The 23864-nt window shown below is 35.0% G+C and overlaps 1 protein-coding gene across 1 annotated transcript; it reads left to right on the top strand.

The window, feature by feature from the left end:
• The first annotated feature begins 22847 nt into the window (after positions 1–22847).
• On the top strand, positions 22848–23594 carry LOC136846276 (uncharacterized). The gene has a single exon (XM_067117082.1). It carries the CDS (start codon positions 22848–22850, stop codon positions 23592–23594), a length of 747 nt encoding a protein of 248 aa, XP_066973183.1.
• Positions 23595–23864: the final 270 nt, after the last annotated feature.

The following is a 23864-nucleotide window of genomic DNA, read 5'->3' as shown; positions in this document are numbered from 1 at the left end:
TGGAAAAGATACTTTACACTTTGAATAGAATCACAGTCGTTTCAGATTGACTGAATCATTTCAAAGTATAATGAAAATTGTCAGAAAATTCACTCAGCAAATTTCAACAGCCCAATGAAAGAAGTTTTGAGTTACCCAGAAAGGACACAGATACAAAAAGGTCTGAAAGATGATGATGATGATGATGTTATTGGGGAAAGTGTCACAATCCAGAAGTGAGATGCTACTCGAAACTTGTTCTTTGGCTGATGAAATAATCTGATGAATTAATTTACTAACAATTACTTTATTGCCCTGAAATTTTTCAGTCTATCTGAACCAGCTGTAATTCAATGAAAGATATACAGCAAACCAGCCTTTCCAATTAGGAACACTTAAAAATACAAAAGCAAATAGAGAGAAATATGGGAAAAATGGAACCACTTTCTATAAGAAAAATTACAAGAAAAAAGGGATACACCTACAATGAGGCACAAAATGTTTTGTTAGGAATCTGTTAAAGGTCTCTCTCTCTCTCTCTCTCTCTCTCTCTCTCTCTCTCTCTCTCTCTCTCTCTCTCTCTCTCTCTCTCTCTCTCTCTCTATACCTGGCTGATTTGTCTTCAGTAACAACCCGCGAGGGTGGAGATGGAAGAGAAATATGTTTTGAAAAGTGACAATCTCTTACTTTCCATTTAATCACTGGGGACGATTGAGTATTTATAGCCTAGTTTGGGCAAATAGTTTTCCTCACTCTTTTTATTTATTTATGTTAGTCTTGCTCTTTCTTTCATATAGGTAGGTTGTTTTAAGATTTTAGTGAACTCCTTTTATTTATTATTGACTTGTCTTGGAATGAGGTGTTTTCTTTTAAATATTTTTACTACATAAAGATCTGTTGCCATTGCATTAATTTGGTACTCATGTTCATAAATTATATTATATTTTATAGCCTTGAAAATGCGACTTGGAATTCGTTGAAACGTCGGCATTGGAAAGTAAACTGTAGATGATTAGGATTCCTTTCCCTACTGCTATATCCTTCATATGATGTATATATATATATATACATATATATATATATATATATATGTATATATATACATATATATAAATATATATATATATGTATATATATATATATATATATATATATATATATATATATATATATATATATATATATATATATAATCACGAAAAGGTAGAAATGTGATGATTATACGAACAAAGTTAGAGCCACAAAGGAAAAGTGAAGCAACTGAGATGCTGCTAAGTACTTTCGTTTTATTACCAACTGAAAGAGCACAAAAGCACAAATTTCTGATCTCGGATCATGGGGTGTACTATTATAATAGTAACTATTATAAAAAATAAAAAAATGAGAAAAAATAAATTAATAGATGAAATCAGAAAATAAAAAAATAGAAAATTAGATAAAAATGACAAATCAAAACTGTAAAGAAATTTATAACTAAAACAATAAAATCAAATATAAATATAAATAGAAAATAACTATGAAAAGTATGATTGATAAATAAAATATAGTAAATAAAAACAAAACAAAAAAAATAAATGATTTCAAAAATATAATACTAATACAATTATAAAATGACATAAACAGTATTAAAATATAAAAATCAATGTCAATGAAACCAAAATCTGAGGTATTTATATAAAATAAAAAAAATCCCGCTTCTAATTCCCTTTCGCCTGTTTATCTATTGGCATTATTATATATTGAGAATAGCATTTCATTTATTTTGGTTTTACCTTTTTTTGTAGTGTTTCTGGTCTATTTATTTTTCATATTCTAACTTTTTTACATATTCTAACTTTTTTTATGAATAAATTTTGTTATAACATTTTGAACAATGATTCAAATAAATAAAGTTACAAAAATTATAAATGTAGAAAACAACGGCACTACTACTACTACTACTACTACTACTAATAATAATAATATGGTAAATAGAGAATAATTCACAAAACTGTTATGCAGTAAAGGTTAAACTAAAATCCATCATTAAAAGAGGAAAAACTCCTAGAATATTGGATATTCAAATTGCAACGTATAAGTAACTCTTCAGTGCTTTTTAAAACTTTTTCTTCGTTACATTAATTTTCCTGTTTTTATGCGATTTTTTTTTTGCTTACATCTTGATTGTCTTTATTTTTAATTTTTCTATAACTGAAAAATTTTAAAATAAAAATGATTTAGTATTACAAAATAAAAATAAAATAAAATTTAAAAATAGATTTCCCATATTTTTAGGTAGTTTTATTGAATTTTAGTTTAATGTTTTTTTTTAGATTTTTGTATAACCTTGTTTTTTTTATTTTTAAATATTAGAAATGTGAATGATTTTTATATATTATAAAAAATTAATATATTTCTATTACAATAATAGTTTTTTCTTTCATTAAGGGTTTAGTGTCATATACAGTTTATTTTTAGGTAGTTTCATTTCTATGTAGGTTTGTATTTTGTTTTTAATTTTTTTAATTTATTGGTTTCGTCATAATTATTTTGTTTCATTCTTTTCTTACGTTGTATTTTCTTTACAACGTCTTAGTTGTTTTTATATTTTACTTTCTTGCTTTTCATATGATTCTTTGTATTTTTCTATATTTATGTTAATTTTTATTTATTGTTTTATGCTAATTTTTTTAGATTATGAAAATTCTATTTTCCATCATGTTCATATTGTTTATCATATGCAACATATTTGTTTAACTATATTTTTATATCATTATCATCAATTCATTTTTATTGCTGTTTTCGTGGTTTTATTCGAATTTTTATTATCTTTATATAATCTCCTCAATCCTAAGTATATTCATTGGTAATCGTAATTTTTCAAGATTTACTTTTCACTATCATTTTTAATTCTTTTTCATTTGATCCTATCTTTGCTTACTTTCATATTATTCATTTTCATTTTTCTTGTACCTGCCTTTTTATTTTTATTCTTTTTGTTCATACTTTTTATTTACTATTTTCTGTTTTTCGTTTTTTTGTTATTTTTATTCTCATGTTGTTTTCTAGTATTATTTTATTCATTTCATATTTTGTTATTGATTTTTTGTGTATTTATTATTTATATTACTCTATATTTGGATTTTTAATTATATTCTTTTTTCATTTTCATTTACCTTTAATTCTATTTCGTATCGTTATTGATTTTATTTTCATGTTATTGTCTTCTTCGAATTCTTCCATTTCTTTTTTAAATTTTTCTTATTTTGAAATGAAACACTCTGAAAATGTTAAATTGTAATGCCATTTTTACGCATTTTCTTTACTTCCATCTGTTAGGTCTGTTTTCACATATTTTATGCATATCTATACACTGAATTTTTACACTTTTCATTCGTTATTTTCCATCAAGCATTCTCAATTTTATGTTATGGGGTATCTTTTAGTCTGTATTCAGGAGGAATCGTTTTCAATCTTTAGAATAAAAATTTTGACAGCGTAATAAAATGTATATAAAGAAAATAATAAAATTGCGAAATTTGTGAAATAAAATAATTTTAATAAATATTGAAAAGGTAACTAAATATAATTGCAATACAAAATCAAATAAATTTCATTATTAGGAAAATCGAAAATAAAATTGAAAATAATACAAATAACTTGAATTACGATCTTTATCTTTGTTGTATTTTTATCGTTATAATAATAATAATAATAATAATAATAATAATAATAATAATAATAAGCGATTTTTTATTAGCTGTCGAAGCCGGAGTGGGGTGGGTGCTCCCTCTGTAAGGTGGGAGCGGAAATGACTCATCCGGCAGTGTCTAGCTAACCGGCGAATTCATTGAACACTTGGCTTCTGTTGGTGGTTCTAACTATTGTTTTGCATGACTAGTGATGATTCACCTTTGTGAGACTAATTTCATTTTGATTACTGGCGAGAGAGAGAGAGAGAGAGAGAGAGAGAGAATTTGTTTCGTGTCTGCAAAACAAAAATGAATTTTGCGATGCACATGACCGTTCAGTTGAAGATAAGGGAGTGAAAACTGGTAATTATGTCGTTGCTAGCCGTGAAGAATTTTAGTTTGAATATGGCAGTCAGTGCCTGCTGAAATAACAGAAAACATTAAAATACTTGTGATCTCTATCTCTCTCTCTCTCTCTCTCTCTCTCTCTCTCTCTCTCTCTCTCTCTCTCTCTCTCTCTCTGTTTAATGGGTGAGTGTTGTTGCTGATTCCCACATGTCTAAGGAACAGCTGAGTTGTTCAGTAAGAAAACCAAGAGTTCTGTTAAGGAGAAACATCTTCAAAGTAGAAAATGTCTGGGTGATACCTGAGTGGAATGCATTAAAAAAAAATCCACCCTCTTTTTGTTTCTATTCCATTATTTTTATCATTAACAGAGTGCCCTGTTTTAAGCACTATGAGAATATATAGATTCACCCGTGTTCCTACAATAAACAAAAATAAATTATTCCAAGAGAAGGTTTCACAAGGGAGAAGAGAGTCAGACCAGGAAAAGACTGAGAAATGGGCACAGTTCAACTTGAAGCGTTGTCTTCGAGCAATGTCCTTAGAGACTGCATTGACTGAATTACAGTACGGATTACGAAAAAAAGAAAAATCAGCCGCTCCTGGTGTTCAAGCAGTTACTCTCTCAAGTCAGATGGATAGAGAAAAGAAAAGGTAAAAATGAATACACTAAATGACATAATCATATTCTTATTATTTTTTCCATGAAACTAAAAAAAAAAGGTATTCGACAAATCTATATGAAGGCTACTGGCTATCTTTTAGGAAGAAATTAGAATATCTAGAGAGAGAGAGAGAGAAAACCCATACCCACACAATTGGTCTCCCCCTGTTCAATACAAACTGCTCACTTAATTTAGACAGTTACTCAGTTGCTTTAGACAGTTATTTAATTACTTTTGTGAACCTGATATCATTTTTGGTGGTTTGATTTGGCAGTACAATTTGGCATTTAAATACATGTTAATGATATGAAAATCCGTCATTGTCAGTCATTAATAGCCTTTATTTCTAATCATTATCAGGACAATTGAGTAAGTAATATGTGTAAAATAAAAGTAAAAAAGGTTCAGTCTTTGACTTATTTTTTGTTGCAGTGAATTAGTAAACATCATTCAGTTCTGAACCTGATCAAGGCTTTGAAAACTCCTCAGAAGAATCTCACTCCAAGAAAACAGAAGGTGAGAAAAGTGAGGGATGTCGAATAAACCCAGTTGAATGCCATTGCCATTTCTCAAGCTTTTCCTTTTCTTTCGTTTCTTACATTTTAAGAACATAGTTGAGATTAAAATCTCGGTCAAGAAATGTTAAGAATTTCTTATCAGACAAAGACCGATGATATTTTCCGTGATGTTTATGGATTCAATCATTTTTTCGCCAACAATTTATTTCGAAATTTTCCTTCGCCTCAGTTTAGCTTTAACGAGGAGAAACATTAAAGCTATATTTCCTTTGTTGTAGACTACAAAAGACAAGAATAAGAGATAGTACAGTAGATTGAGAAATACCTCTCTCTCTCTCTCTCTCTCTCTCTCTCTCTCTCTCTCTCTCTCTCTCTCTCTCTCTCTCTCTCTCTCGAGTGTTCCACAGGCACTTCATTTCATTGACCATTGTAAAGGTTCAGAAAGGAATGTAAACGCCTTTTGAATTGACCCAATTAAAAACCAGCTCTTATGAGAAAAGTTCTTTACAACTGACTGAAAGAAATACTGCCTGACAGATGAGATAGAAAATAACAAGGAAAAGAACACTAGAAAGACGCTCGCTTCTTCGTTGGGCTGCTGAAATTTGATGAATTCATTTAACGACAATTTTCATTACCCCTGAAATTATACAGTTTGTCTGAAACGGCTCTAATTCTATAAAAGATGCCAACTAGCCTTTCCAACTTGGAATATTTAAAGCCACAAAAATAAATAGAGAGAAATATGTGAAAAATAATACCACCGTCTAAAAAAAAATTACAAGGGAAAGGGATACACCTACAAAGAGGCATAAAATGTTTTGTTAGGAATCTGTTAAAGAACCTCTCTCTCTCTCTCTCTCTCTCTCTCTCTCTCTCTCTCTCTCTCTCTCTCTTCTCTCTCTCTCTCTCTCTCTCTCTCACTGATTTACCTCCGGTAACAACCCGCGAAGGTGAAATGGAAGAGAAATATGTTATGAAAAGTGACAATCTCTTTCTTTCCAATTAATCTGTTTTCTCTGCAAAACAACTGAGTTTCCTTAAATACTTATTCACCCTTGTATATATATATATATATATATATATATATATATATATATATATATATATATATATATATATATATATACACACATATATATATATACTGTATATCAATACAGAAAAGAAAAAACGCGTGCTTGTGAATATCACTAAGTCCACGTCGGAGGGTGAGTGAAAACGGGGACTTTGAACAATTACTTTCGTAGTTTATTCTACGTTTTCAAGTTCACACTGAATACAAAAGAAGTTTACAGAGATTTATATACAAAAACTGAAGTTTGGGGGCGGGTTTACAGTTTGTTAGTCTGGGCAACATGCTCTTTTGTATTCGACATGAACTCGAAAAATATAGAATAAACTAAAAAATACTTGTTCAAAGTCCCGGTTTTCTCACCTTCAAACATGGACTTAGTGAATATATATATATATATATATATATATATATGTATATATATATATATATATATATATATATATATATATATATATATATATATATAATATGTGTGTGTTAGTTAATTTGAAAATGTACATAAATAAGTAACTAAGTAAATATATATATATATATATATATATATATATATATATATATATATATATATATATATATATATATATATATATATATATATATATATATAATAATTTATATTTATAAATATTACTGCTGTTCGCCCTCTTTGTATTTGTTTGTAGTAATATTAATCAGACTGGCGCAGACAGGGAAAGTCGTTGTCCAGCGGGGGCGCATAGGCAATTCAAACTTTAACGTTCGTTTGTTGCAAAGAACTCGGTAGCATTAGGCATTTAACCCCAGAGGGAAAATTTCCACAATCAGCCTTACGATATGTGGCCTTAAGCTTGCTTTACCTGTTCTCTTTGGCGAATGTTTTTGACAAAGTTTCAGACCCCGAGGGCATGAACGGCCGTCCCTGTTTTGGTCCAAATTAGTTCGGACCAAGAGAGAGAATCAGGCCTTCACAGAGAGCGCACGAAATGCGCTTCGGTCCTCCAACCTTCTGTCTATTGTCTTATATTAGTGAATTGTGAAGTGGCGAATTCGTTCCAGAACTTCCAATCATCCGTTGTATGCGCAACAACTAGTTGTCCAAGGTAAAGTCTGTGTTTTGTTCAAAACTTCGTCAATTACTAGTTTTTTTTATTTCAGTATTTCCGTTTTCCTTTGTTTCCTCCTTCACCGCCACCATAATTATTAGATTACAAAGCGACTTGCTTTTACGAAGTCTAGATTAGGCCTAATTTTTATTGTTTAGCGACATTCAACCATTCCAGTGAATTAACTAGGAAGTAGGGTAGGTAAGCAAATCATTTTAATTCTTTATGCAGCCTTGTGTCGCATCTATTGTTCGGAAGAGCCGTTGTGTTTCAATACCATATTAACGAGTAGAGATTGTCTGTGTCCGAAGTTGGCGACGTTTATCGTAAAGTCTTTATTCATTGAGTATTCTTTGCCGAGAATAGCTCCTCGGTTGGCGACCTTTCTTTGAGGTTAATTTGTAGCTTCATCGACGGGTTACATGTGTCCTTGGCATGCAGGGCCTTGTAAGAATTACGTAAATCAAGTAATAAACTCATCAGCCAAGTCTCACGTTTAACAATATATATATATATATATATATATATATATATATATATATATATATATATATATATATATATATATATATATATATATATATATATATATATATACATACTGTATATATACATATAGCCTATATATGTGTGTTTGCGTACGTACGCATAGGGTAATTGGAAATTATCTGTCTTTTCTATTTCAGCATTACTGTGATGTGTGTGAAGACCACGGTTCCCATCAGAATGGCTGAACTGAATCAAAACACAAGACTAACAACAAAAGGAGAAGCGCAAAGCGTTGCAGACCGAAAAAAGGCCCATGAGAGTGACCTGGCTCCCGAGCGTTGAATGGCGACGACAAAACAAAGAAGATAAAACAGAATGTGGCCGACGTCGGGGGAGTTGTGAGGTCATGCATCGTGCAGAGGACCAGTCTGATATTCAGCACGGTGACACCGGCTTCATATTCATCGATTCTAACAAAAGAAACGCGAAAGATTTTGTGCGGCTAAAAATTCTGTGGATTTTAAAACGCAGTCAGTGAGAAGGTTAGCGCATTCAGTGGAAAGTCTGGAAATCGGTGAGTAATTTCCTAATTTTCAGTTTACCTTTTATAAGCTTTCTAAATATCATTTATGGATGAGCGTCAGTGAACCAGTAAATAATGCTTTTGTTCAAAGGTCTTGGAAAACCAAATTGTTTTGACATATAAGGGTGAAAGGTGCTCAGAGCTGTGGTAAGTTCACGTCTGAAAACTGCGATTATAGGACATTTTAGACACCTGAAAAAGAATTAAAGGATTATTATTATTATTATTATTATTATTATTATTATTATTATTATTATTATTCAGAAGATGAGACCTATACGTTTGGAACAAGCCCACAGGGACCACTGACTTGAAATTCAAGCTTCCAAAGAATATGGCGTTCATTAGGAAAAAGTGAGAGGAGGTAAAGGGAAATATAGGAAGAAGAAATCTATTTATTAAAACAGGATAAATAGATTATTAAATGGATATTGCCGATAAGGTGCGAGGGAAGGCATTTGTTTCAAAACCTGCCTGAAATAAAAATAGATGTGGATTCCGGAATTAGAATTAAGGAAGTAGGTCGCTGAACATATTTTTCTGCGAACCCTGCACTACGTTTCATTCTATTGACGTCATCCATTGCGGCACGTTGTTAATTGTCCACAACACCTGCGATATCAGGGTCAGTGATTTGATTGAGCAAGGAGTCGCAGGTTAGGGGTGAAATACCCCCGTGGGGTAGCCTAACAAGTGGGGGTAACAACACCTGTGTAAGTTACAAGGCACAATAAGAACTCTTTTCCATTGCTCTGCAATCGATAAACCTGTTAATATATTCATTTATTTATGTATTTATTATTATTATTATTATTATTATTATTATTATTATTATTATTATTATTATTATTATTATTCAGAAGATGAAACCTACTTGTATGGAACAAGCCCACGGGGACCATTGATTTGCAATTCAAGCTTCCAAAGAATGTGTTATTCATTAGAAAGAAGTAAGAGAAAGTAAAGGGAAATACAGAAGTGAAAAATCTTGCTTGCTAAAAAGAAAAAAAAAAAAAAGACAAATTATTAAATTAATAAATGGATAAAAAATGTATTAATATGCAAGGAGAATAGCATTAGGGTAGTAATGCATTGTAATTTCACCTGAACTTTTGAAGTTCCAATTGCACGACTTCCTCTGAAGGGAGACCAGCAGTGTGAGGAATAGAGCACCTCTACAGTATTTAGATGCCCTCAGTCAGCAATAAAAAGGACCACAGGGATATTTAGACTGTGGTTGAATGAGACGTTGCAAGTATTTCGTACCAAAAGGGACTAAGGGGCGTTACAGTGGAACTGGTCAACGCTGCTGCTTTAGGCGGAGAACAAGAGACATGTGGAATGAGTCTGTGTCTGAGGAAGGGGGATTATTTGCCTAGCTCTAACCCATTCAGTTATTTCAATGTTCAAATTCATTTCAAACGTTCCTCTGGATATCTGTCACAGCAGTTCAGTGAATTAGCAAAGGAAATCATGGAAGAAAACCGAAATAATTTTATAAAAATTAAATTGAATTACATTTAGTTTTTAAATGATCTTAAGAGAGTTTTCCTTAAAAAGGTCAGAGGTATTTAAAATGAATCGTCGTCGATCTATGCGTCCCAAGGCCTTGTGTGAGATCATGTCAACTCTTCAGATGACAAATCTCTTCATAGGGAGAGGTTCGCAAGTCTTTTCCTATGAATTATGGATTTTATCAAGGATTAGTTTCTAAAAGGAAATTATATATATGTACTATATGTATATATATATATATATATATATATATATATATATATATATATATATATATATATATATATATATATACATACACACATTTATATACATGTATGTATTATATATATATATATATATATATATATATATATATATATATATATATATATATATATATATATACATATATTTATATGCTGACTTCCATTATGGAGAAAAATGAGATTTAGAAGGAATTCATCTCTCTCTCTCTTACTTCCTACGTATTATGCTTACTTTCGCCATGGAGATAAAATTCAGATTTTGAAGGAATTTCAGAAATTAACTCTTTTAATTTCTGTTACTGACGCACTGATCATGAACCTTTGTGTATCTGGATGAAAGGCTGGCGGTGTGGAAGTTGCCTCACAGGGAGTTCTTTCACCATTAAGAAGTATGAACGAATCAGTAAATGTTCTCTTGCTTTCCTTGAGAGCCACCACCCCTTGTTGTGAGGAATGGCCTAATGTTAGAAAGGTACAAATACACACACACAAATATATATATATATATATATATATATATATATATATATATATATATATATATATATATATATATAAATATATATATATATATATATATATATATATATATATATATATATATATATATATATATATATATATATATATATATATATATGTTAGGAACAATCGTTTGCCGATTGTTCCCTTAGTGGGTTGTTGCCTCCTTTGTGTTTGTTTGTTTTTTTTTACTGGTGAGCTGACGTCTGTTGAATGGCGTCAGACTTCGTCAGTCAGGTTCGTAACAGCAACAAGCCAGGTTCGTAACAACAAGAAGTCAGGTTCGTAGCAGCAACGAATAGGGTCTAAGTTAGCAGCGAGTCAGTTGGGGTAGCAGCAGCAGGTATCCGTACTTGCGAGTCAGGTCCTGGCAGCAAAGCAGCGGAGAGTGTCTTGGAGGACGAGATGGTTGCCGTGTCGGCTCTGTCATGGTCGTCGTAATTGGAGGAGGACGTCATACGTTTCTTGGAGAACGAGATGGTTGCCGTGTCGGCTCTGTCATGGTCGTCGTTATTTGAGGAGGACGTCAGCAGGTCTCATCAGCGGAGAGTTTTTTTTTTTTGCCATGATGGTTGTCGTATCGACTCTGTCATGGGCGCCTGGAGTTGGAGGACTGTGCTTGAGGGCTAGATGGTTGCCGTGTCGGCTCTGTCTTTGTTGTCCTGCAGTTTTCCTGTGTTGCAGCTTCGTCTTTGGATGTTTATGTAACTCTGGCTGTAATGATACTTAACGTATTATTTCTTATGCTGCTTGTATATTTATTGTTTCATTATTATTATGCTGCCTGTGTATTTATTATGCTGCTTGTGTATTTGTTTCATTATTATTATGCTGCCTGTGTATTTATGGTGCTTGTGTATTGTTTCATTATTATTTTGCTGCCTCTGTATTTGTCATGCTGTCTGTCCATGCTATGTTTATGCTGCCTGGTTATTGCCCAAGTGTTGTTTGTTAATTTATTTTCAGTTTGTTTACTGGGCTTTTATATCACTGAATCATTTATGTGTGCTGTTTAGTTTCTGAACCTGACTCAACTGTACATTATGTATGTAATTTGTAAATAAATTAATTTTAAGGTCACTTTTTGGTATTGTTCAGCTCCTCCCTCCTTTGCTTGTCACCTCTCTGTCATTTCAGCCCAATTTCTTATTATTTTGAAGAACCTGTCGATCTCGAGAGGCGAGATCGTAATAATACATATACACACACACACACACACACACACACACACACACACACACACACACACACACACACACACACACATATATATATATATATATATATATATATATATATATATATATATATATATACACATACATATACACGTTTGTGTATGTGTCTTCATATATGTATATATGCAGGTTCGCCACAAGGAGGAGAAAATGAAAAACCAAGTATCAAGTACTTTCGTGTAATTGCTACACATTTTCGAGGTACAATGAACAAATGTATGAGTAAAGCAACATCAGTATAGTGTAAGATCTTTTCAGTCTTCCAGTGCTACATTTTTGCATAAAACTAATTTTGATCATCATATTGATCGACAGAAGTGCAGATCGATAATTGCTTGTAATGAATATACAAAACGTAACATCCTAGAGTCTGCTCTCGTAAAGTTTTGTCATGGGAACATAATGAACATTAGTTCTGGTGTTTTCAAGTTAGGTGGTTTTATTACTGAAGAATCTGTTGAGCGGTTGTGTGCAAATGTTTCGTGAATAACTGTCAGTCCTTTGGTTATTTGCTTTTTGACTATAATTAAGATATCGTTTCTTCGTATGTACAGTCATTTTTTTGAGGCTTGTTGTCTAATTTTCGCTTTAAAGTGATGTTTATTCTTTTACTGTAATCAGAAGGATCAGTTTGGTCGTCTGTTCTTAACTACCAATCTTGTTGTTAGGTTTTGAGGTGTAGGAGACTTAGCTTGTTTGTAGTAAGGATGGACTTGCAAGATTGTTTTGCTGTTACTTATTCTAATTGCTGTTTTGCTTTTAAGTGATTTTCTTCTTTTTCTTATGGAAAGTTTTCTTACGTGCAAAAATTCCTTTACTTTGTTCATTGTACCTTGAAAATGTGTAGCAATTACACGAAATACTAGGTACTTAGTTTTTCGTTTTCTCCTCCATTTGGCGAACCTGCAAAACTGATATAAAGGAAAGTTTTGTGATTAAGGTGCATATATATATATATATATAATATATATATATATATATATATATATATATATATATATATATATATATGTATGTATGTATGTATGTATGTATGTATGTATGTATGTATGTATGTATATAATTATTTATATATATGTGTGTGTACATATATATATTATATATACATATATGTATATATATTTATGTATGTTATTTGTGCATACTTTCTATCTCATATGTAATTCATATTAAAGTTAATGGCATCATTTGCAGAGACTATCTTTTCATCTAGACTTGGAATCAGTCTCTACTTCTTTCTCTCGTCAGGCAAGATTCTTAGGAATGACGAAAAATGTTTCAAATTTCTTTCCATTTAATTATTATCGTGGTAGACTCCCCCATCTTTGTTGGGGGGGGGAGCATGCTATTTCGCATTACAAGGCTACTGACCAGGTTTGGGGGCCACTAGACTCGTAAGGAGATGCCCTCATTATGATTTGTAGGCGTGGCACTATCCTTTGCATGGTCGTGACCTTATCCTGAAACCGGCTATGAGATGCCACTTCTATAGTATAATTGGATGTTTCCTGGTGAGTTAGACGCCGTCTCTGGTGTGCTGGCATACATATCCAACTGTTGTCGCGGACAACCTTCTATTAGGTTTGTTAGGAACAATCGTTTGTCGATTGTTCCCTTACAGTGGATTTAGCCTCCTTTTGTTGTTTTTGTTTTCTTGCTGGCGAGCTGTCGTCTGGTGAATGGCGTCGACTTCGTCAGTCAGGTTCGTAACAGCAACAAGTCAGGTTCGTAGCAGCAACGAGTCACGTTGAGGGCAGCAGAGAGTCCGTTGGGGTAGCAGCAGCAGGTATTCGTACCTGCGAGTCAGATCCTGGCAGCAGAGCAATGGAGAGTTTTTGAGGACGAGATGGTTGCCGTGTCGGCTCTGTCATGGTCGTCGTAGATGGAGGAGGACGTCAGTACGTTTATTGGAGGACGAGATGGTTGCCGTGTCGGCTCTGTCGCGGTTGTCGGTACTGGAGGAGGACGTCAGCACTGTGCTTGAGGACGAGATGGTTGTCGTGTCGGCTCTGTCGTAGTTGTCCTGCAGTGTTCCTGTTAAGCAGCTTGAGGGTGTTTCGACGGCTCTACTGAGTTCGTCTGAGGATGTTTATGTAACTCTGGTTGTAATGTAACTAGTAGCATGCTGCTTACGTATTATTTATTATACTGCTTATGTATTTCATATTATGCTGCCTGTGTTATTTTATTTTGCTGTTTAAGTGTTTTTTATCTATGTGAGGTTTAATTATTATGCTGCCTGTGTATTAATTAATTTTGCTGCTCAAGTGTTTATTAATTTGAAGTTTAAATTACTTATATTGTATTTTGCTGCTGTTAAGTAATTAATTTTGTTAGTAATGCTAATTTTAAATTGAACCTTGACTCAACTGTACATTATGTAAATAACTAATTTGTAATAAACTAATATTAAGGTAATTTTTTTGTATTTGTTCTGCTCCTCTCTCCTTTGTTTGTCACCTCTCGTCAGTCATTACAGCCCAATTGCTTGTTTATTTTAAAGAACCTGTAGATCTCGAGAGGCGAGATCATAATATTGGCGACCTTAGGCCAGGATTGGTTCTGTTTTGGCTGGCGGGGGTGTGGCAGCATCGGGGGAGAGTATTTTGTTTGTAAAAAAAAAAAAATTTTATTGTAATTTTTTTTTTTCTGTTAGGTGGGGAGGTGTTAGGAACAATCGTTTGTCGATTGTTCCCTTGGTGGATTGTAGCCTCCTTTTGTTGTTTTTGTTTTTCTTGCTGGCGAGCTGTCGTCTGGTGAATGGCGTCAGACTTCGTCAGTCAGGTTCGTAACAGCAACAAGTCAGGTTCGTAGCAGCAACGAGTCACGTTGAGGGCAGCAGAGAGTCCGTTGGGGTAGCAGCAGCAGGTATTCGTACCTGCGAGTCAGATCCTGGCAGCAGAGCAATGGAGAGTTTTTGAGGACGAGATGGTTGCCGTGTCGGCTCTGTCATGGTCGTCGTAGATGGAGGAGGACGTCAGTACGTTTATTGGAGGACGAGATGGTTGCCGTGTCGGCTCTGTCGCGGTCGTCGGTACTGGAGGAGGACGTCAGCACTGTTTCTTGAGGACGAGATGGTTGTCGTGTCGGCTCTGTCGTAGTTGTCCTGCAGTGTTCCTGTTAAGCAGTTTTATTTTTGAGGGTGTGTTTCGACGGCTCTACTGAGTTCGTCTGAGGATGTTTATGTAACTCTGGTTGTAATGTAACTAGTTGCATGCTGCTTACGTATTATTTATTATACTGCTTTATGTATTTCATATTATGCTGCCTGTGTTATTTTATTTTGCTGTTTAAGTGTTTTTATCTATGTGAGGTTTAATTATTTGCTGCCTGTATTATTAATTAATTTTGCTGCTCAAGTGTTTATTAATTTGAAGTTTAAATTACTTATATTGTATTTTGCTGCTGTTAAGTAATTAATTTTGTTAGTAATGCTAATTTTAAATTGAACCTTGACTCAACTGTACATTATGTAAATAACTAATTTGTAATAAACTAATATTAAGGTAATTTTTTTGTATTTGTTCTGCTCCTCTCTCCTTTGTTTGTCACCTCTCGTCAGTCATTACAGCCCAATTGCTTGTTTATTTTAAAGAACCTGTAGATCTCGAGAGGCGAGATCATAATATTGGCGACCTTAGGCCAGGATTGGTTCTGTTTTGGCTGGCGGGGTGTGGCAGCATCGGTAGAGTATTTTGTTGTAAAAAAAAAAAAAATTTTATTGTAATTTTTTTTTTTCTGTTAGGTGGGGAGGTGTTAGTAAACAATCGTTTGTCGATTGTTCCCTTCCAATGGATTTTTGCATCCTTTTGTTGTTTTGTTTTTCTTGCTGGCGAGATGTCGTCTGGTGAATGGCGTCAGACTTCGTCAGTCAGGTTCGTAACAGCAACAAGTCAGGTTCGTAGCAGCAACGAGTCACGTTGAGGGCAGCAGAGAGTCCGTTGGGGTAGCAGCTGTGAATAAGGTATTCGTACCTGACTATAAGTCAGATCCTGGCAGTCAGAGCAATGGAGAGTTTTTGAGGACGAGATGGTTGCCGTGTCGGCTCTGTCATGGTCGTCGTAGATGGAGGAGGACGTCAGTACGTTTATTGGAGGACGAGATGGTTGCCGTGTCGGCTCTGTCGGTTGTCGGTACTGGAGGAGGACGTTTTCTTCTTTTTCTTGAGGACGAGATGGTTGTCGTGTCGGCTCTGTCGTAGTTGTCCTGCAGTGTTCCTGTTAATTACTTGAGGGTGTTTCGACGGCTCTACTGAGTTCGTCTGAGGATGTTTATGTAACTCTGGTTGTAATGTAACTAGTAGCATGCTGCTTACGTATTATTTATATTATACTGCTTATGTATTTCATATTATGCTGCCTGTGTTATTTTATTTTGCTGTTTAAGTGTTTTTATCTATGTGAGGTTTAATTATTATATATGCCTGTGTATTAATTAATTTTGCTGCTCAAGTGTTTATTAATTTGAAGTTTAAATTACTTATATTGTATTTTGCTGCTGTTAAGTAATTAATTTTTGTTAGTAATGCTAATTTTAAATTGAACCATTTAATGACTCAACTGTACATTATGTTAAATATTTAATTTGTAATAAACTAATATTAAGGTAATTTTTTTGTATTTGTTCTGCTCTCTCCTTTGTTTGTCACCTCTCGTCAGTCATTTTTATAGTATAATTGCTTGTTTATTTTAAGAACCTGTAGATCTCGAGAGGCGAGATCGTAATTAGGTTGCTGTCGTAACCGTTATTAGTTGGGAGCTGCCTAACACGTTTCAGCTCCATGTGGGTCATCGGTTGTCTCATGTACGCGGCCGCCACAGACCATTGGTAAGTGCCAGGGCACTCCCCACGGGCGCTAAGGCGCCCACCCACATTAGTCACCTTTGGTTTATTGCACTCGTCTCCTTTCTTCTCCGCATTGTCATCCAAGAAGGAAGGTCGGCCATGGACGCCATAACAAAAAGGAAGTTTAGGCTAGAGCGTATCTTTGAAGTGTACGATTATGGACATACATCACAAAATCTTTATATAAAACACCTTTTACTTTATGTTCTCTGCTTTTGTCATTATTTCTTATTTTAAGAAGCTTCTTGTACCAATTATTTATATCTCATATCCAAGTTGCTTCCTTTTTTTCACTCATTTCGTTTGTTGCTGCTGAGAGGCTTATGTATTATGTATTTGAGATCTATGTGATTAGCAGGTTATACAGAAATGTGGTAGGTGAGAGAGAGAAAAACAGAGAGAGAGAGAGAGTAGCCCTGCTACAGTGCATTTCTTGTATACAAGAAGAGAGATAGTGGGGCTATTAAGAGAATTCCTTCATCAATTATTATTGAAATTTTACACTTATTTACATCAAATGAGGATTCGTATGGTTATACATACACAAGCATACACACGCATACATGCATTCTGTATCAACTTAGACCTCCCTTGATGGCCGTGTCGTTTAAGGCATCACTGTAGCCCTCTTCCATGGTTCGAGCTCACGAGACGACAAACTTATTATCAACTAAAAAATTCCTCTTCAAGTAACATATATGAAAGTATATTATTTCTGAGGGAGAGCGAATTGGATATTAAAGGACGTTTGTAGCTTAATGCTTGTACATGAATCACGGTGATGTGATAAAATTCATTCATAATATGGCTGCGTGTGACAAACACGCTGCATGGCTAACATGGCAGAGGTGGGTTGATATCGATTCTAATTACAAATACCTGAGTTCGACAGTGATTTGTAGGTGGGAGACGGTATCAACTTATACCTCCCTTGATGGCCGTGTCATTTAAGGCGTCACTGTAGTCCTGAGTTCTTGTCCTCAGTGGTTCGAGCCCACAAACCGACAACTTGTTATCAACTAAAAAATTTCCCTTCGGGTAACATGTATGACAATATATTATTTCCGAGGTAGAGCAAGTTGGATATTGAAGGACATTTGTAGCTTAATGCTTATACACACACATGTATAATATATATATATATATATATATATATATATATATATAGAAATAATCAACATACATATCACGTATATACATAAATAAATTTCACACAATCATTGTGGAACAGAAATAGGGATTTGGAACGACCCAGGTCTCTCAGGTGGAAGGCAAAGGCGCTATCCACTAGGCCATACAAGTCTAAAGAAGTTGGAACCTGAGAGCAACTGCACCCAGGAATTACCTGGGCAAGCTAACTGCTTGCATACCAGCGAGTTTTCCCAACTTCCCGACTCAGCAATGACCCAATAGACAGCTGAGTCGGGAAGTTGGGGAAAACTAGCTGGTATGCAACAGTTAGCTTGCCCAGGTATTCCTTTAGTGCCTTGCTCTCAGGTTCAAATTTATCAACAGATTTTGACTTTTATGGCCTAGTGATATTTGATCCTGACTTTGCAGAAATTTATATCCATATATTATATATATATATATATATATATATATATATATATATATATATATATTTATATATATATATATATATATATATATATATATATATATATATATTAAAGAATATAACAAATATTAAAAGATCTCACAGAGTGTACAAACAATTTTAGAAACGGTCTTTCGTAATATTTCCAAAGACTTTGGAACTCATCCTTTTTGTAAAAAGACTATAAAATTAACACCATCAAGTAAGACAGATTCCAGTGTCCAGGCCAAGCACTGATTATATACTTAATTGTTAACAATGACTTTAGTGTCCTTATTTTGTAAAGCGGAACAATGGAAGCACATTGAAAGAGATATATTGGACCATTATGGACCTACAGGAAGCAATGCATTAGCGACACCACAATTGAATCTTATTCACCTTTGTGAGACAAATTTCATTTTGATAACTGGTGAGAGAGAGAGAGAGAGAGAGTTTGTTTCGTGTCTGCCAAACAAATATCGATTTTTACGATGCACGCGATCGTTCAGTTGAAGATAAGAGAATGAAAATTGGTAATTAGGTCGTTGCTAGCCGTGAAAAATTTTTTTTGAAAGTGGCAGCCAATGCATGCTGAAATAACAGAAAACAGTAAAAAATACTTGTGATCTCTCTCTCTCTCTCTCTCTCTCTCTCTCTCTCTCTCTCTGTCAGAAATCTTGAAATCTCTCTCTCTCTCTCTGTCGAAATCTTGAAAGTATTCCTATTAAGCTTACGAGTGTTCCACAGGCACTTCATTTCTCTGACCATTGTAAAGGTTCAGAAAGAAATGTAAACGTCCTGTGCACTGGCCCAGTTTTAAACCAGCTCTTATTTGATTTCTGGAGACAGAACTAGACAGAATATGAGAAAAGTTCTTTACAACTGACTGACAGAAATACTATGACAGAAGAGTCAGAAATACTACCTGACAGAAGAGAAAATAACACGGAAGCAAACACTAGAATTCATTTAACGACAATTTCCATTACCCTGAAATTATTCAGTTTGTCTGAAACGGCTGTAATCCTATAAAAGATGTCAACTAGTCTTTCCAACTTAGAACATTTAAAGCCACAAAAGCAAGTAGAGAGAAATATGGGAAAAATAACGCTTTCTATAAAAAAAAAAAAATTACAAGGGAAAACGGATATACCTACAATGAGGCATAAAATGTTTTGTTAGGAATCTGTTAAAGGACTCCCTCTCTCTCTCTCTCTCTCTCTCTCTCTCTCTCTCTCTCTCTCTCTCTCTCTCTCTCTCTCTCTCTCTCTCTCTCTGCATGACTGATTTGCCTTCAGTAACAACCGTCGAAGGTGAGGATGAAACAGAAATATGTTATGAAAAGTGACAATCTCTTTGCTTCTGTTTAATCTGTTCTCTCTGCAGAACAACTGAGTTCCAATAAACCCTCGCTAGATACATACATATATATATATATATATATATATATATATATATATATATATATATATATATATATATATATTGTAAAGATTAGTGCCAAAATACGCTATGAAAGCGCCTGCCTTTCTGCTTTGCTTGGCCAATAGGTAGGCCTCTGTCTATTTTGAACCTGTGAGAGGTAGTGAATTCTGGTTCGGGTTAGTTTCAACCAGTAGAAGTTGGGTTTATGAGAGACACTCAAAAGCTGTAATTCTCTCCTGGGGCAGTAAACTGGCTTGCGCCGTTTTATTTGGTACAGAAGCGTGACCCGGTCAGGACATCGCCCCCACACCTGTCCAGAAGCAATAAAAGGTCAGGTCAGGGTCGAAAGGAGGTCATGGGTGCAGACCTTGCCCCCTTCTTTCCCTCGTCGCTGTGTGATATACCTCCAAATGTCCATATTCATTTGTTTACTAGTTATGTAATGGGTGGTTCGATAATTATATTGTAATGGTAATTGGTTTCGAATGTAAATAAACAAGCGAGAGTTCTGTAAATACTTTTCTTTATATGTATGTAACGAATATGGTTAGTCTCTGTTTAGCCGTCAGCTTGTACAGTAATCTCTTATTAAAGAGACATATCTTTGCTCGTGTTTCTTTGCCAGCCTACAAGAGATCAAACATGGCGCAGTGAGTAGGATCTGTTCTGCTGGTGGAATGATCATAGTCAGAGGTGATTCAAAATTTAAGATTTGATTGACACGATGGAAGAGCAACTACAACAATTGACGGAGCTGCTGGCGAAGCAAGCGGATATGGCTCAGAAGAGGGAAGAACATTTAGCTACGATGTTAGAAACCATGATGAGCGCGCAAAAAAATGTCAACGAAATCAACGAAGTGGAGGTGCTGAAAATACGAAAATCGTACCGGTATAAAACTCCCCCATAGTGCCACACCCGCACCTCACCTGTGTCTCTTTGAAGGAGTTCGATGCTTGGTGGCATAAATTTGAAGGGTATGCAATACTGGGATCAAAATGATGCTGAGCAAAGGTCGGTACCGGCTTCTCTTTTAGATGAAGACTAAAACATTACGATATGGCCTCTCGTTTTCGGCTGATGCAGATCTTGAAACTATACTTGATGCCATGGAAAGTCACACCCGTCAACGGAATATCATCGTCGACACTTAGAAACAAGAAATAGGTGAGAGTTTCGACGATTTCCTTTTGGTATCCTGGAAATTGCAGCATTCTGTGATTTTGTTCTTCGATGTATGGACAATAGATTGAAGACTGTATTGTTGTTGGCACTTGTGATGAACAAGCTCTAAAACGTATGCTAGAGGAGGAGGACCTGAATTTGCAGAGGGCTGTAGATATTTTAAGCTTCTGAGAGTGCTAATGAGAATTTTACAATACGAGGAATGATCCCACAGAGTATATCAAAAGTTTCACGGTACAAAAGAGACTACAAGACAGCACCCAACAGTTTATACAAAATGAAAAATGCTTTAGATGTGAAAAGATTGACATTCTGACATGAATGTTTGTAATCGACAAAGGACAAAAAGCTGTCAAATAACTAAATTTAAATGGTAGACTTAACAGGAATGTACATAAGATCATAAGTGATGTGCTGGTACCCATCCTGCAGGGAACTCTTATATACTATGGACACCGGATTCGGGAGCAGAAGCAACGGTGATGGGCCTCAACAAAGGAGGTCTCTTGGTATATATCCCTATATGCTTGAACCTTCTAAAATTGAAAAGCTTTGTTCCTGGTTATCAGACCCTTAACTGTGTGGGATTTTTACTTCACACCTTTTTAGTGATCAACAAACTCAAGCTGAAATAACTGTAGTGAAAAGAAAGTAAAAAGAGCTTTATTAAGCTGGTTTGATTCTATTGCTTTGGGAATTCTACCGGAGGATTTTTCCTGCTCAAATTAATTCTCTTCCGTACGACTGTCTGTAGATCCAGATGAAGAGAAAAAGGACTACAAAGAGAAAAAAGACAATACTTGTCATGTAGTTCATACTCCTGTTGCACTTCCAAGGTGGCCTTATAAACGTGATCCAGCTGAAGAAGAAAAGGCAGAGCATGCTGCAGCTTTGGTATCAGCATTTCCTCAGGTATTTGGTGCCACAAAAACACTGAGGGAGATACATGGAGGTCCCATGCATATAAAGTTGTCTGAGAATGTGAGACCATTTGCTGTGACAGCCCCGCGCACTATACCATACAGCTGGAGGTCGGAAACAAAGGATCAGCTTGATGAACTTTGGGATAAAGATATTATCTGTAAGGTTGAGCATCCAACAGAATGGTGTCATCCCATAGTGCCTGTTGCTAGAAGCCAAATGGAATAAGATTGTGTTTCGATCTGACTAAGCTTAATAAGTATGTATGTAGACCCACTTATCCTGTACGATCACCACATGATGCAGTAGCTTCGATTAGCACCGGGGTAAGGTGGTTCTCTACACTAGATGCAAAAATGGGATATTTCCAAGTCAAGATTGCAGAAGAAGACCAGGATCTCACATGTTTACCCCATGGGGTCGCTATAAATTCAAGCTAAGCGGTAATGGGACTTATTTCTTCAGGAGATGAATATAATCGAAGAGGAGACCAAGCTATTGGTGATATACCACAAACTGTAAAGATAGTTGATGATGTTCTTGCATACGATTATTCTTATAAGGATCATCTAGCCCATATTATTTCTATCTTGCAAAGATGTGATGAGTATGGGATAACTCTTAATCCTCAGAAAATTTGCTTCGCAAAACGTGTTGTTGATTTTTGTGGGTATAAAATCTCGAGCCATGGCTACACAGTTGATTCCCACAAAGTTTTGGCTATTGCAGACTTTCCTGTACCATTAAAATATAACAGATCTTCGATCTTTTATGGACTTATTAATCAGCTTGGAAGTTTTCTTCAGTAATTGCACATGAAGCACAACCACTCAGAGATTTACTGAGGCAGCGTAATGAATGGTGTTGGACAACACAGCATGATTTGTCTTTTGGGAGAGTGAAGAAGCACTTACTGCACCCCTGTACTTGTACATTTTGATGCAACTTTGCCAACCATGTTGCAGACAGATGCATCGCGACTGCGTGGTTTGGGATTTGTTTTACTTCAAAAGCATGGAACGGACTGGAAACTAACGCAATGTGGCTCAAGATTCCTTTCAGATGTTGAAACGAGATATTCTGTGATAGAGCTGGAAATGACAGCTGTATTATGGTCAATAAAGAAATGTCATACTTACTTGGCTGGATTACCTCATTTTGATGTTGTGGTAGATCATAGACCATTGATACCAATTCTTAACAGTAAGTCACTTGGTGAAATTGAAAACCCTAGACTTCAATGCATGAGGGAGAAGCTAAGTAATTTCAGTTTTACTGTCCACTGGCAGAAGGGAAGTTTTCATTGTATTCCAGATGCTTTATTGCGTGCACCAGTTCAGGATCCTACGGAAGAAAATTGTTTGAATGAGGATGGATCCACTGATCCTTTGCATGTTGCAATTGTGAATGCCCTTGACATGCATGAAAATGGTGTACTTCTGACACCCCTAAAGGACAAAACACTGGAAAAGGTACGTGTTGCTGCTGAACAAGATGCAGAATACAATTCACTTCGGAAAATTATAATGAAAGGTTTTCCTGAACACTGCCATAATTTGGAAGTAGAACTCAGGCCTTTCTGGAATATACATGATATGCTTGCTGTAGATGATGACCTAATTGTTTATGGAGCAAGACTTCTTATACCCAAGAGTCTTCGACGGGAAACTCTTGAATGTCTTCACGATGGTCATCAGGAATAGACCGCACAAAAAGAAAAGGCGCGACAGACTGTTTACTGGCCTAAAATTGACAGAGATATTGAGAACATGGTTTCTTCTTGTATCAAATGCCGTCCTCTTCTACCAAATCAAAGAAATGAAGATCTACCAAGTAGAGTTTTTGAATCCGTATCTGCGGATTATTTTCATGTCATGGGTGGTACTTATCTTGTTTATATTGACAAGTTGTGTGGATGGCCTTGTGTATCTTCGTGCCAGGGTATAGCTTCTGCATCCAATCTAATACGGTCA

Source organism: Macrobrachium rosenbergii, chromosome 15, assembly GCF_040412425.1.
Source record: "Macrobrachium rosenbergii isolate ZJJX-2024 chromosome 15, ASM4041242v1, whole genome shotgun sequence".
Classification (NCBI taxonomy): domain Eukaryota; kingdom Metazoa; phylum Arthropoda; class Malacostraca; order Decapoda; family Palaemonidae; genus Macrobrachium; species Macrobrachium rosenbergii.
Note: the sequence above shows the minus strand (reverse complement) of the source record. Positions and strands in the feature narration are given on the sequence as shown.

Coding starts and splice junctions, on each gene's coding strand:
- LOC136846276 (XM_067117082.1), top strand. CDS start 22,848: ATGTTGCAGACAGATGCATCGCGACTGCGTGGTTTGGGATTTGTTTTA.